Source organism: Cupressus sempervirens, chromosome 10 (genome assembly GCF_028749045.1).
Source record: "Cupressus sempervirens isolate cs-2001-9-10 chromosome 10, ASM2874904v1, whole genome shotgun sequence".
NCBI classification, from domain to species: Eukaryota; Viridiplantae; Streptophyta; class Pinopsida; order Cupressales; family Cupressaceae; genus Cupressus; species Cupressus sempervirens.
In genome coordinates, this window is record NC_143127.1 from 549,508,184 (window position 1) to 549,524,290 (window position 16,107).

The following is a 16,107-nucleotide window of genomic DNA, read 5'->3' on the forward strand; positions in this document are numbered from 1 at the left end:
TTTCGCAACTCAAATCCACAAGTGCGTACCCAACTTTTAAAGTCACCCTAAGCTGATACCTTCCAATCAGTCATTACTGGTTGACTGGGGAATGAAAGATTTCAAAATAAATTAGGATGTTACATAAAAGGACAGACTCTAATTCACTTATCCATTAATCCAGATGCTCTAATATGCATTATCACTTGAGAAGCACCATAGCACATCATTGCATCATCAGCTTACATCAACATCTGCATTTAGCTACAAATTAGGCATCTTGCATGCTTGTTTATTTTCCTTGGTCCTTGCATCGAAATTGTTAAATCAGACCCAAAAGGTTTTGAATAAAGGAGAAGATTCTTGTCTGGCAAACTCCTTTTGACAACACCACCTGTATTAAATTCAGTCTCCAGGAGGCCAGGTGAATAAGGTATTAGACTACTAGAACCTGACGAGGCATACATGTGCACAAATGTCGATTCCGTGAGTAAGATTCACTTCCACCGGCATGGAGATCATTTCTACATGTACTTAATCGACCAAAGGTAGAAGAAAGGTCACTAAGTTATCTGTCAGAGCGCCACAGAACCACATTGTATATCAGAATACTGTTTGGATCAATGAGCAACACAACAAAAGCTAAGTTCTTATCCATTCGTGTCATTTGAAAAGTATGTTTTTATTGTTCAGTAAATGTTCCATCTCATTGATCCATGGTCGATTGTCTCCTTGTGTTGAGTTTACTGCTTTCCTCTAGGTGAGCGTGGAATCCATCATAAAGAGAGACTTTGACGAGCTGAACTACCATACCCTCGGATGACAAAAATTGAACATATGGTATTGAATTTCGACCATATGAACTTCAAAATTAATTTAGCAAAGCCTACCAGACATTCAGAGGCGGATATTAAAAAGCTGGATTTTATAGTGGCCAAACCAAAAAACGGTGAATCTTCTATACAGACATCAAGTGACCAGATACTTTTTAAACATGGTCAAAGATTTTCAGTAAAATGAAAGATAAAAAAGTGAAGGATGTCAAAGATAATACCTTAGTATATCAAAACGATCCCGACCAAAGTTAAGACAGGCGTTTCTGACATGATTGTAATCCTTCAAAATGTCGGAATCATTCAAAAAATCCTTCCTGTCATCGTCTGCAAAGCCTTTAAAGTAATCCTTTGACACCAAATATCCCATCAAAGCAGTCCATTCTGACCATGAATACTGAGATTCTGCTGTATTCTTCTCCAGACTGACTGCAGCAATCACCTCCTCCACTGCCTGTCGTTGTTTTGTTTTGTGGGTGTCGACATTTTGCTGCTCTATGTCCTCGGTCTCGAATTGTCCGACCTGCTCTGCAACAAACTCCAACCTAGGATCAACGGGTGATTCATTTAATAGCAGGGCACGATTATGAGCAATACCCCTATATGCCCCGAATATTGGTACTCTGTTAGAAAGAAACGCTGAAAGTATGGTTTTGCTTCTGCACGGCCACTGTAACTGCGATGGTGACGGCGATAGCAGACGATTCCTCCTTAGGAGAATCAACAATAGCCTGCTGAAACCCATCTCTTCAGCGGCAACACGAACTGCGCTTACTGGGAGCTACTAACTGTTGTGTCTGGGGTTTAAAGGTTTAACGATGTTTACTCCAATCCAAGCAGAGGAGAAGAGGTGGGAAATAAACTTTACATTTTAGATTATCTAGGGTTTCCCTATAGTTCCCATGGTTGGAAATGAATCAAAGACTAAATTTAAAAATATTTGGAGTTATGTTTGTTGCCAATATTTATATTATTAAAGTTGGATTCTTTGTTAGTGTTTCAACTTCATCAATAAACCAAGGTCATTTGACAAAATATTTATTTTTCATTTTCTATGCAATTGTATTTTTTTTTGACATTGACTTAATTTATTTATTTAAATTTTTAAAATATTATTATTATTATTTTATATTAAAAGCAGCCAAAACAAGGGGGTTAGCCCTCAGTACATCACCATGGCTAAACCATTCAACAACATATTAAGAGCAAGTCACTACCAGCACTTTAACCATCCTTCTCTTAATATCAAAAAATAGAGTACCCAACCCAGCAAACCAAAACTAGATGCTAACATATAGATTATCATATCTACTAGTAACAAACACAAAATTAGCAGCAACCTGGACTATAAATAGCAGAGTATCTACCACACTGCATAATGTTCTTCCAAAATATATAAACTATTCTATTTAAGCATCTACTTGGATGTCTACTAAAAAGTTTAAACCAATATATATAAACAGTCTTCAAGGCCCAACAGCCAAATCAAAGAAGTAAAAGTTGGACAAAACTAGCAACAAAGGTTTGTCAAAAACAAGTAAAAAAACACAAGGCCTAAACTTTGACCTTTTCTTTTCCTTTCTTGGCCAACAAGATTTTGGCCCAATCGTCCGCCAGAAACCCATAGAGCTTTACAGAGTCCTTTGCACCAAGATTGTCCTCTTCACTCTCTTGTTGTAATAATTGGAGTGTAGTGGCAGCAGCATGAATGACCTTCAAAGAAAATTTGGATAGAGTCGTGGACTCTCATCTAAAGCATTGAATGGATCATTGAGGGCCACCATCTCTTATTTTATGCCCTTGACCAGCCCACAAAATTCTTGGCAACTAGCACAATTCTCTTTCACAACCTTTGTTGCTTGTACCTACATCACCATGGGGTTAGTAGAAACCATACTCTTATCATTTTTCTCCACTCGCATAGGGGAAGTAGTCGCCATCAGTGAGTTATCTTTTTGTTTCCTTGGAGAAGGGGCAACTTTAGGGGTGAAATCCATCATATTCATGGTGAAACTTGTAGACAAGTGGGTTGTATCGTCGCTAGCTTTCTTCTTATTAATCTTACTAGTTTTGATTTCCTCCAACACTGAGCAAGTATCCTCACACCTTGTCCCCTCCTCTTCTTCCTCCTTTCCTCTTCTTTTCTTCTCCTTGTTCCATTTACTCTCACTAGCTTCTAAATCTATCTCCTCATTCAACTTCTAATCCCTACAAGTTTTATGCTTCATCCTAGCCCTAATCTTAGCCAATCTCTAGGATATCCTTCTACCCCCATCATTTTCATCCCCATAATTAATGATGTCAATTTATTCCATTTTTTCCATTTTTGGCTTATGTATTATTTGGGTCCCATCTTTTTAAAGGTTTGTCGAGGGTGTGGAAGAGGGGAGAGGTTGAGGAGTGGGGGTTGCAAAAAAACCCCACCATTACCAAGCAAATAAAGCATGTCTTGATTATTAACAATGAACGGGGTGGGGCTTGAGCTAGGTGAAAAATATAAAGCCAAAGAATGAGACCTTGGTGTAAAATAGTATAACTTTTCCCCTTTTTCTTATATCCCTAACATCTACCACAGTGGCTTCCAAGTCATGCAACAGAAAAAATGGAATAGAAAGTTCATCATGGTGCCTAAAGTAATTTGACAGTGGGAAATGGTAGTAATAGAAAACACCAAACCTACCCTTTAAGGTTAAATATTTTATGAGCACAAAACATATCCTATTCCATGGGGATAGGAAACTTTCATGGCTAAACCCACCTCTAAATTTCATCAATTGTCCATTCTTCTTAAAAAACCTATGCATATCAGTCTCATCAATGACCTTTGTGACCTTTTACCATTTATGCCCGTCCATAGAAAGACTAGTAGCCTCGTTCACATGGAAGGAAATACCATTAATGGAACCAGACCACCTTCACTCAAAGACATCCAAGTATCCACAAATTTAGATGAAATCTTATCATCGTACCCCATGGTGACTTCTATGAACAAAACCAGACCACCTTCACTCAAAGGCATCCATGTGGATGACATCCTTGCATAATCCTCGATCCTTGAATGCTCAATACATACCATATCACCTCCATATCCAAGTCTTGCTTAGAATTCCCTAAAAATTCTTGTTTGTTAAATTTGGAAATACCCTTAATCTCTCGTAATTACCTTGGAAATAAACTAATCACAATTTGCTTCAAAATGAATTTAGATGCAATGATCTTATTAGGATCTAGGATGATTACAAAGGAGTGCTTAACATAATTACATAAAGTTGATTCAAATATGTAATTCAATGAATTAACTTACTTTAAATGATTAAATGAGCAAAACAATAAGGTAATGTGTTGGAAGAAAGAGAGTAGAGAGGTAGAAGACGAAACACAATTGATAACAGAGTTTGTCTAAGGGTCAGACTATGTCTTCGGGTCCCTCTCCAATAAGGCAACCAATCCGATTAGCTCCAAAATATCAAACACAAGTGTTTACAAGATCTTCCCTTCAAGCACGATAAAAGAATAATTTTCTAATGTACAAGAATAATCAACAAGGCTTCAAGTTCATAATCTCCTTCTCATCACCTAGATATGTTTTTGATAAGATAAACAGGCTTTGAAGGGACCCTGAAACCCTTTACAAATCAAGATTTTTCAATGAAGCCCAACCAAAAAAACTACAGTCCTTAGGAAGAATGGGTCACAAAACAAAGGTGACCAAAGTGGCATCGCAAATAAAACAGTACACATTAGCCATACAACCAGGTTTTGAAGGGTGCCTTAAACCCTTTAAGAGTCAACAAAGGAGAAACAAGTCACCAAAAAAAAGGTGACCTAAGTGGAAAAACAAAAACAAGACAATAACAACCACAAAAATAGGTTTTTATTGGGCTCCCAAAACCCAAAATGAAACACACTGCCAAGAGCAAGAGGCCAAAAGAGCCAAGGAACAACTGGCCAAAACTAGGTGAGTCAGACTTTCCCTTTTGAGCCTTTCTTGGTAGACCTTAGTACCATGTCAAAAGAGGGATTGGGTGGCTTATCCTTTTTTCCTTTTACTGTAGTCCATCCATCCTCCACCAAACCAGTAGCCTCTTGCCATCGAAAATTAGCACCGTCACAGCCAGAACCTAAAACCCCAGATACCAGGGAAAAGGACGAAGAAGAGGGAGTGATAGCAAAAACCTGAGACAGAACAGTGCCACCTAGCAAAGGTAACACAGGAGGAACTACCTTGGAAACACCAGAAGAAAGACCAGCTACCACAACTGAGGGAGCCAAATGTGGATCCAACGACAAGAATTCATGAGAGGGCAGATCAATAGAGACAGGAGCAGAGTCCAATCTAGAAACTAGGTCTAGAGACGGATCTGCTGTCACCACTAAAGGAGCCAAAGGAGAGGACATAAAAGAAACAGTTGCAAAATCCACCCCACAAACAGGGACAGCAGCAGGAAAACCAAGAGTAGGAACAGAAACCAGAGATTGGCCAACAGACACCACGGAAGGGGTAGAAGGAGGAACCTTCTTCAAGATGTCAAGAGAAGAAGGAATCTGAGAAGAGTTCTCAGCAGCCTTCTCATACGTGTAGTGGGCATCCGAGACCCCATTCCACCAAGAAGGGGACAATTTATGTCTAGATTTACCTGAAGAGCACTTGGCAGCTAGGTGACCAGTCAAGTGGCAATTCCTGTAGCGAAAGGGGATACCCTCATAGTCTAGAAGAATATTCCAAGAACCAAGAGGAGAATCCACCAAAATCATATCCGAGAGTCCCTTAGAAATGTCGATCTCAACAAGAATGCGAGAAAAAGTTGATCGATACAAGACGACAGAATCTAAATCAGATTTCACGAAGTCTCCAAGCACATTCCCCACCTCCTCCCGAAAAGGATCCAACCAAAGAGGAAGGGGAAGGTTCAGCAACCTTACCCACATAGGGATCTTATTAAAAGTTTCAGTCGAAGGGTTGAAATCCTTGTGCCAAATTTTTGCCATCAAGGAAACTTCCCATCCCAAGAGAAATTATTGCTGAGGATGGCATTTCTATCATCTGCAGAATCAAATTTCACAACAAAAAAATCCCTTACCATAGGGTAAATCTGGGCACTCTTTGAAATGAATGGTTCCCAAACACGAGATATCCATGCATGCAAATCCGAAAGAGAGGGCCAAAAACCCTTAAAGCGAAAGATAGCAGCAGAAGCCATGAAATCCTTCAAATTAATAGAAATCTTATCAAGTATAGAAGAATTTAGATGAAGCCTTTTTGGGTTACATACCACAACCGGCATAGCAGCACGAAACCCTGAGCGCACGATATCACGAAACCCAGGCTGCACCGTCTGACCACTAATACCAACCTCAAAAGTAGCTACATCAGCATATGAAATGGTTAAACCACCCACAACTCTAGGTGCAACCCTTGCCCGATCAACAGAAGCAAAAGCGACTTTCGCAAAGCCAGACATAGGAGAAGAAACTGAAGCAGCCATCAGAAAGAAAGGAGATGGAACAGGATGGACTGAGTGAAAAGCCAGATGGGAAGCCGAAGCCAAACACAGGAGCAGAACTCAGGCCCAACCTGAGCCCAAGAGTAGAGGCTGAGTCAGAAGTCGAAACCAGTTCAAGGAGCCAGGCGCAGTAGATGAAAAGAAGCCAGGGGCCGAAGCCGAAGCCGAAGCCTGATGTAGGGAGCCAGGCAGGAGCCAAGTACAGGAGCTTAGTTGAAGCTAGGGGCTGAAGTCGAAGCCGAAGCTAGGCACAGGGAGCTAGGTAGGAAGAGAAATTCAAAAAGAAAAGTTGTTACAAAGGCCTATTATCCCCATTTTATACATGAAATCAATCATAATTAGGCTAAAACAAATAATATTAACACGTTACAACACGAACCAACATGAAGTCTGCCGAATTGCACGGGTTCGAACCATTTCCTAATTTTTTTGTATTAAATAAAAAATATTCTTTTATTCATTTACGTGTTAAGTCACAAACAAAATATTGAATTAATATACAAAAATGATAATGAATCATTCGGGAGGGGAGAGAAGCGATTAATAAATGGACAATACAACAAATAAAAGAATTTGATTTATTTAAACAAAACAGGAATCATCTATTTATGTTTTTATTTTCTGAATATGATACTTTTTGGATATATTTATCCATATCCAGTCTTATTCCGATTCTGGCATTCTCAATTTCAAGAAGTTTGCCTCCAATAAATAAAGGGCCGGAGAAAGCCACAAGTTACGAATCAGTTATAGAACCAATGGGGGATACTTGGATCCAATTTAGAATTCGCTATTATATGTTTGCTTTAGTTTTCGTTGTTTTTGATGTGGAAACAGTCTTTCTCTATCCGTGGGCTATGAGTTTTGATATTTTGGGTCTATTTACATTTATAGAAGCTTTTATTTTCGTGATCATCTTAATTGTTGGTTTAGTTTATGCATGGAGAAAAGGAGCATTGGAATGGTCTTAACCCCCAAATTTTGGAATGATAAAAGACGAGTAGAAAATTATCTAAATCTAAAGCCAACTTCATCTTCAAATTTACCCCTTTATCATTTTTTATTACAATCTCACACCAAAATTGGGGGTGGTATTAACAAATGACCTTATCTAAATAAGGTTGGGTAGAATAGATAAGTTTAAATAACCCCACCCATGGAATGCACTTTCGACCACTCGCGGTCTCCCTTTTCTAAGTTGGGACTATTTGAAATATAAGAACCGTCATCTATTAATAATGACATACATTGTGGTGAAGTGACAAGGGTGGACAATTTGCATAATGTAGGGCTTTGAGTTCAATTCTCATGATGTGATTTTTCTAATCGAATTCAAATAACCATTTTTTAAGGTGCCACATCATCCTTATCTACCATGTTAGCATGACGATGTCATCAAAACCACCATTTTTTCCCCAGACTTCAAACTGTCATAACTAAGGCACGTCATTGGAAAGCTCTCAACGAGATCTTTAATTTGAAACCCATTGTTGACCACTTTTGAGATGGATAAATTTTACCCTTTTGATGGCCTTTGTACCTAGTTTTGACCAAAGTTTGACTAGTCATAACTTTGGTATTTCAACTCTAATTTCACTCGTTCAAGTTATGTTGGAGTTAGAATTTTGAACACTGTAATGGTGTTGATTCTTGGAGCATTGTAAACATTTTGCTTTTCACTTATTTTTATCCCTTGGATCAAGCCTCCCCACTAGAGAGCTTTTGGACCTCTGAAAGTTTGATTACTTAGAAAGTAGGTGAGGATAAAGTTCCCTAACTTTACCAATCTCCGTCCATGTTGCTTTTTTTGGATGCAACTCCTTCAATCCCACTCAAAGGTACTCTATTGGTCCTCTTTGCGAAGTCCAAGGATAACTTTAATAAACCCCTCCCAAAAAAAGCCAAAAATGCTGGCGAATCCAACATCTTGGGGGCAGGAAAATTTTAATATCGAGGGCGATTTTTTTGTTCCATATAGGAAAATAAAATATTATATGTTGGCGATTTGTTTCTTGCCCTAGCAAAAGTCATTTTAAATGTGGCGAATTAATATTTTTTTCACTGATGGATATATAAATGATAGCTATTTTTTCCCTTGTCAAAAATGAATTAATAATGTCAGAGGCGAATTACTTGTTTTGTAGGAAAATGAATAATAATGGTCTTGGCTAATCTTCAGTGGTAAATTGAAAAATTGTTTAATCTAAAAGCAAAATTTGCACATGTATTGGTTAGTGACTGTACTGATTGCTGAGTAGTCACTTTCAAGTTTCAACTTATGTACTGTGTTAGGTGTGTTATTAATAATGTCGTAACATCGTTACGTTAGTGTCACAATTACCAAGTCGATTATAGTCACTTTTGTTACGTTAATAATAAATACAATAGTTTTATTGGCCGTTAATTAGTTAGAGATCAACGATAGTAGATGCATCTCAGGGCCACTCGCTTGAAAAGACTTGGAGTCGCACATAATTTTTCGAAATGGAGACATGTGGAAAAGTTTACATGGAAATCATTAATCATGTCAGACACTATTGACTATCTGACATTAATGTCAGCACATTTTGGCATTTTAGACACTTGAAAATTAATAGGAATACGAAAAGATAAGATATGGAAGATCGCGAAGGCCAAAGAATTAGATGCAACTACAGTCTGCCATTAAATAGGCTCTTCAATTCCTCTTTCAATATCATTTCTCATATTCTAATTTCTTCAATCTGAATTTGGTTTGTAGTTGCACTTTGCAGAGTTTTCAATTTCTTGAATCGTAGTCATGGATACGCCAATTCGCCTGAAATGCACTAATATGGCTCTGCAAAAGCCCTTTCTGGGCAAAATTCCTGATGATGTCCTTACCATGGTTTGCAAGGTAGATGGCCGAAGTCCTTTTATCTGCCATGCTATATGCATGGTACTTGGCCATGAATTCTTGAGAAATGATAAGAGGTATCGTGTGTCCATAGATATTACCTCCCGCTTCCTCACGTCTCTTCTCGACCTTGGAGGCAGGCAAATAGACATGTTGATGCTTTTGCGTAACGTTTTTAAGGAAACATTTTTAGAAGATGATGTCAAAATTATTGTATTGGTCGAGCAGGTATCGGGGCCAAGTATTGGCATCCCTTTTGCAAATGTAGCAAACAAGTGCTGGGAGGAAGGCATAGGGTGCATTATACATAAGCATCCTTTCTTGCTCGGCATGAACGAACGACAATTGACTCGCCATCGGAAGTGGGCGTGGCTCGGAAGGGATTTTCTACGAAAATGGTTGTTGTTGGACGATGACATCAGCGAGATGAACTTCACATGGCTGGATGAGTTCAGTGACATCATATTCTCCAATAAATTCCTCGCAAATGGAATTGAAGACCTTTCTGATTAAAGGCTTCAATCCCTCGGCCTCTTAGCCCACTCATGCTTCCAGCCTCCCTAGTTCCCTGTTTCCCTGTTCAGTGTTCCCTGTTCCCTCGGCCCTTTAGGGCAAAAAAATGCTTTGATTAGGGCAAAAGTTTGCCAAAAAAAATGATTTCAAGATATCTGTATTTTTCTTTGGATTGGGCCCTGCCTTTTTTTGTAAATTATGAAATAGTAAAACCAGGCCGATTAGTGATTTAATCAGCTATTTTGAATATGTAAGCTATGAATCAGTATTATGTACATTGTACAGTCTAAAATATTATCAATGAAAACAATAGTTTTTGGCTTCTCAAATCGTTGTTCTTCTTAGTCTACGACTTTGTAAGTTTGTTTCAGATTTATGTGTCAAATTTTTATAATTTATGTGTCAAATTTTTATTTCATACCTATCTTGTCACCTATTCCTAACTTTTTTTTTCATTATGAAATCTTTTAAATGATGAAGAATAGTTTATAAACAATTATCACAATTTTCAATATATGTTAAATTTTAATAATTTATAGATATTATAACTATATTATATTTTAATTTTGAAACTAAATAATAAATATGAATAAAAATAGAGCATTTGCAATTATATTTTTAAATTGTAATTATAACCATATTATAATGATTCCGGATGAATCTGGGCAGATGGGAAAAGATTCCTCAAATCGGCCCGAAATTCCTCCTAGGCTATCGATGACTCAAGTCAATAATTATTATATAAATAATAATAAATTAATAATAATAATAATTTCGTCGATGACTCGAGTCATTATTATTATTATTATTATTATATTATTATATTATATAGTATAATATTATTATTATTATTATTATAATTCTAGAGTAATCGATAGCTCGGGATGAATCTCGATCAATCAGATTGAGATGGTCATTATTATTATCATAATATTATATTATTTAATATAATATAAATAATATTATATTATTTAATATAATATAAATAATATTATATTAAATAATATAATATAATAAAAATAATAAATTTAATAACCATTTGATAGTCTATAGATCGACGGCCTGAGATGAATTTCAGGCCGATTTGGGGAATGCTTTCCCATCTGCCAAGATGCATCCGAAATCGTGACACGTGTAACTTATGTACATCACTACATTATTTAATATTGATTTTGAGTCTTGACAATTTATTATGGTTAGATGTACATTGTACATAAAAGTTAAAACCATTAATTTCTTATTACTTTCATTTTAACTAATAAACTTCGAGTATTACCTTTTTAAAGTATGAAGTTGAGAGTTCTGGAATGTAAGACGAGAGTCCGATTATCGATAGAATAGCCATAAGGTTTTTAAATTTTAAATTTTCAAAGACTGGCAATTGTGTTCTAGTTTCTGAAGACTGAAAGTGTGAAACTTGGGTATTAGACAACAACACCAATTATCCAATCTCAATTCCAGGTATTTAATTTTTTTTTTTTTAAATCCATTGCGATTTACAGCAATAGAAATATTGATTTTAATTGTCTTAGGTTTACACTTTACAATTATTTTGAATAGGGTCTGAAGTCTAATAACCAGTAGTAGCCAGGCATGGGCAAAACAAAGTCAAAAACCTCCCAAATGAGTGCACCCATAAAGGAAAAGAACACCATTATACAACTGAGACAAGTGCTACAAACCCCAGGTTTCACCGATGAATGTCATGATATTTTTGATCCTGTTATCCATGGAGATTTTGGAATCATGGCAATTAGACATTCATTGTTTAGTAAGTGGAAAGATCCCCAGAAGGGGAGAATTTATTACAAATATAACAGCAGTATTGGTGCATATAGAAATAAACTAGCTACTCTAGTTACTGGATTAGCAAACCTCGCTATACCTAAAGTATTCCCTTGCCCTGAAATTGTAATGCTACGCGCTCAGAATTATGATGAAAATAGAAAGACAATTGTAAACCAAAACACTCAGGAGGAAATTTTATCAATAAATGAGAGTGAATTGTTCACTCTGTTAGACCTAGGGTTAGGGTTTAGAACAGAAAGCTCTAATGAGTGCATTGACTTGGATAAACTAGCTCATGCTTATGACAAGCTGGAAAGAAGTTTTCAAGATTCACATATTAAGGGTTTAATACCCTCAGTGTCCACTAGTAGTGTTACTGTTACACTGTACAAAGACCATAAGCCTCCTTATCAGTATGATATTTTTGTGCCACGGGTTCAGAATACTATTTCTTTGTTATCATTTTGCTTGGGATTGGACAGTAACAAGGAAGTGGGGGCCAGTGTTCTTGAAATGATTTATAATATCCATTATTGAGGTCAGTCAGTTGACAATGTAGCAGTAAGATATGATTTTGTTCAGTATATTGTTGAATCTATGCAACAACAATTAGTAATGATTAAACAAAGTACAACTACAGGCAAGACGAAGACATTTAGGTTCACAAGTTACTTGTGCTACCTTCTTTTAGCAAAGCATCGCCCAATATTTGAGACAAAGAACAACAAGCTTGATATTGAGTTCTATAAGTTTGATGAGAAAACCCAGAAGAAATCACAAACACCAAGTCCAGCATATGAGTGGACACATAAGATGAGGATGACTGCTAATAATAAAAACTACAACCATTTTGTAGACTTCTTTTTGGCACCTATTTACCAAAAAATCCCAGGCACTACAATGCCTAGATTGCCTGTGTCTTGTAAAGATTGCATCCAATTGGGAAGTCAGATTCAATTGGTTGACTGGTTCTTCATGGAAGAGTACACTGTCTTAAGGTTTTACGATTTAGCGGTTGAACCCTGCAAACTTCCAATGCATGTTACAGAAAGGGCTTTTGGACTGGAATATGTAAGGCAGATGGAGAGTGCAGATGAACTTTTCAGTGGATAACAAAAGAAAACGATATTTCCTTCCTTGCCTTCCGCAATTGGAGGCCTCACATTTGAGAGAAAGGCTTTCAAAGTGGCAAATGAATTGTTAACTTTTTTTGGCTTTAATTTTGTTAGTCACTGGAATTATGATCCACTGAACATAATAAAAAAAAGACTTATTGCCAATGGGAACTCTGTGAGAAAATATCAACATCGGGAGATGCCATTGATAGAAAATTTTAAAAACAACAATTCGTGGGATGAGGTTAAGAAAGAGATGGAGACACATGCAGTAGAGAATAATGTTTCAATGCAACAACTATCATCCCAAATTATGACATTGCACATATCAGAGTCACACAAATCAGGGCCTCTGACATACTTAAATTTCTATGAGAAAGCACCTGAACCTTCTAAGAAGTCTATGCCGAAAGCAATTAAAGAGGCATGCATATCTGAAATGTGGTGTCAAACCAAGATAACTGAGTTTTGGAAAATGAGGCAAAATTTGGGTGAACCAAAGACATCAGCAAATTTTGAGGAAATTGATGAGGATGACCTTTTCAGCACTTATTGGGATAAAGAGCATCCAACTGTACTATATCAACTTGAGAGTTGCAGTGACAGTGATATTCAAAGACAGGAGGACCTCCAGTCTGATGCTGATATTCAAGGTATTGAGGATTCTGGGTCAACTAGGGGCAGAGATATTATTAAACTTCAAATGAGTGATTCTACTAAACAAACGTATGGTAAAGGAGCAACTATGATACAAAAAATGAGTTATGCAGGTATAGGACCCATTGGTGCAAGTGGTGATGGGATTTGGAATCCAGTTCTAGTACCAGACCCACCCAAAAGAGGAAGTAAACCAATCATTGGAAGCTCCGAGATTGAAGATGATTCATCTAAAAAGGGAAAACAACATTATAGTTCTGCTTTTGAAGGTCATCCCAAAACATTATTTGTTAAATCTTCAAATTCAGTTGTAGTTGATCCCAGTGGCAGTGGCACTGGCACTGACAATGGCACTAGCATGGATGAACCTTGTGCAAAAAAGCAAAAACTTATGACAATTACACCGCAAGAAATGTCAGTGGTTACTTCAGCAATGTATGCACCAATGGCTTCTATACAAAACCCTGAAAATAGTCCTTAAACGCTAGGATTTGGAATGGGCCATCTTCAGTATGTTGGCAATCCTCAAAATATAGTTGCAGGTGGAGTAAGTTTAGCTGGAGATGGAGGAGCATCAGCATTGAACGATACAGTTGATAATTCACGTTTCAAACACTCAATTGTGTCAGAAAACCCGAATTTTAGTTTGAACGAGTTTGCATCAAAGTTTGAACAGACAAGCAAAAGAAATAGGCAAATTATGAAGACTTTGAAAAGTGATGTAGTTGCCGAATGTCAGGGATCTACTAACAGAATATTTCCAACATATGATCCAAACAATGAAATGATGAACTTCATGGCTGTTATGCCCCTGGGTAGAGATAATAATCCACCACAAAATGTAATAAATCGTAACGATATACAAGTTACCAGTCTTCAAATGGATTTGTCAAAAGTGAAAAATATTGACAAAATCAATATATCAAAAGAGAGCAACAAAATGGTCTACTCTACACTTCTAAAAGCGAAGAGGGAAAATAAAAGACTTACAAAGAAAATAGAAAAGTTACAGGCAGGCCTTGATAATGTGAAGGTGAAGGAGAAAGCAGTAGACAATAGGTTCAAAGAATTGCAAAACAGGATAAAGAAATCTTCTCCTACAGAGGCAATTGTCCAGCAAGAAAAGATGAATGAACAAGTGCAACGTTTGACTAAAGAATTGGATGAGTGCCAAAAAAGACTTAAGAATGAACAAGCGTCTACTGCACAGTTGTTCAAGTCTGTAGAGAGTAGTGCACAGGTCATGAATCAATTGAAAACTAAGCTGGAATCTACTACCAAGGAAAATAAAATTTTGAAGTATGAATGGGAGAAGGAAAAGAAAAAAATGGAGTCTAGGGAAAGTATGATTTTTAATTTGCAAAAGGAATTGGGGAATGAGAAGAAAAAAGAGGAGTCTACTGCAAAAATAATCCACAATTTGAATAACCAATTGGAGAATATGAAACAAAAAGAGTTGTCAACTGCAAAAACTATCAGTGATTTGAAGGAGGAATTGGAGAATGCAAAGAAAACAGAGTTTAGTGTTATTGCAAGCACTAACACAATCCACAAATTGAGGAGGGAATTGGAGAATGCAAAGAAAAAAGAGGAGTAAGCTGCAAAGCAAAACCTCGATTTGAGAAAGGAATTGGAGAACATGAAGAAAGAGGAGTCTACTCAAACTCTCCATGATTTGAATAAGGAATTGGATAGTGCAAAGAAAAAGGAGTCCACTTCAAAGACAATCCATGATTTGAAAAGGGAACTCGAGGAAAACAAGAAAAAAGAGGTAACTACTGCAAATAAAATCCAAGATTTGAAGAAGAAATTGGAGGATGAGAGGAAGAGAGGAACTGATTGGCAAAGGCAACTAGAGGAAATGCAGAAAAAGAGTGAAAAAGAGATGTCTGAAATGAAGAAAAAGGTGGAGAATGTAATGGCAGAAAATAGAACGACCTCTTCCAAAGACCATCATGTGAAGGATAGTATAATAAACACAGTTAAGCTTATGAAACAAGAAATTTGGGACAAAATAATAACGATCAGTGATGGTTTGGTTGAATGGCTTGATTTAAATAGCAATCTTAGAGTTGTCTTTGAAAATGCAAAAATTGATTTTCAAGGTAAAAGACAAATCTTCACTAGTTCCTTAAAAGATCTTTCTGACCAAGTTCTCAATAAACTAAAGAGATCCAGTGGCAGGGATTTGGCAAACCATGGAATAAACAACCGCTTGGATGCCTATGTAATGGCCATTAATGTCTCTCAACATTGTGAAGAAGTAACGCGAATTGGTGAATTGCTCAATTTTGCTTCCAAAGAGTTGATGAAGATGAATAACACCATAGCGAACTTGCTGAATGTTGGATTACCAAATCCTGCTAACTCAAAAAGTACATTCATTGGAAACAAAAATTACATGAAAAAGTTGCAGGGCAGGATGAATTCTCATTTAGGGGAATTGCCTGAGGAATTCACTCCGGAGGGAATTGCAAGTTGCATCAAACCACTGTCAGCAATGAGTGATGCTATAGATAGATTCCTCCTATCATATGATTTTATCTTTCCAAGACTACAACTAATTAGCTACAACCTCAAAAAAATGGGGCTTCCAAATGATGTAGAATGGAGCGCCCTAAAGAAATTCAGTGAAGCCGAGTCATCTTCTCAAACTATTAATGTTGCTATCAGTGGCAGTCATAGCTGATAGCACTAAGTAGTAACACTGTAACAACTTAGTAAGTGATAGAACTATAATTGTTTTGTTACTTGTTGCTCTTTAATTTCAAATTTTGGATTTAATTTCAACTTTGTTTAATGTTAATTGTTACAGGAATCAAGAGCCAGCATATCAAGATAGT

General features: G+C 36.8%; 1 protein-coding gene across 1 annotated transcript in view; it reads right to left on the reverse strand.

Moving 5' to 3' along the window:
- LOC149535068 (uncharacterized) overlaps positions 1-1,749 on the reverse strand; it is a 48,993-nt gene extending 47,244 nt beyond the window's left edge. Inside the window, exon 1 of the mRNA XM_089803833.1 lies at positions 1,034-1,749. Coding sequence (XP_089659959.1) covers positions 1,034-1,557 — 524 coding nt within the window. The 5' untranslated portion in view covers positions 1,558-1,749. The remainder of the gene's footprint in view (positions 1-1,033) is intronic.
- Positions 1,750-16,107: the final 14,358 nt, after the last annotated feature.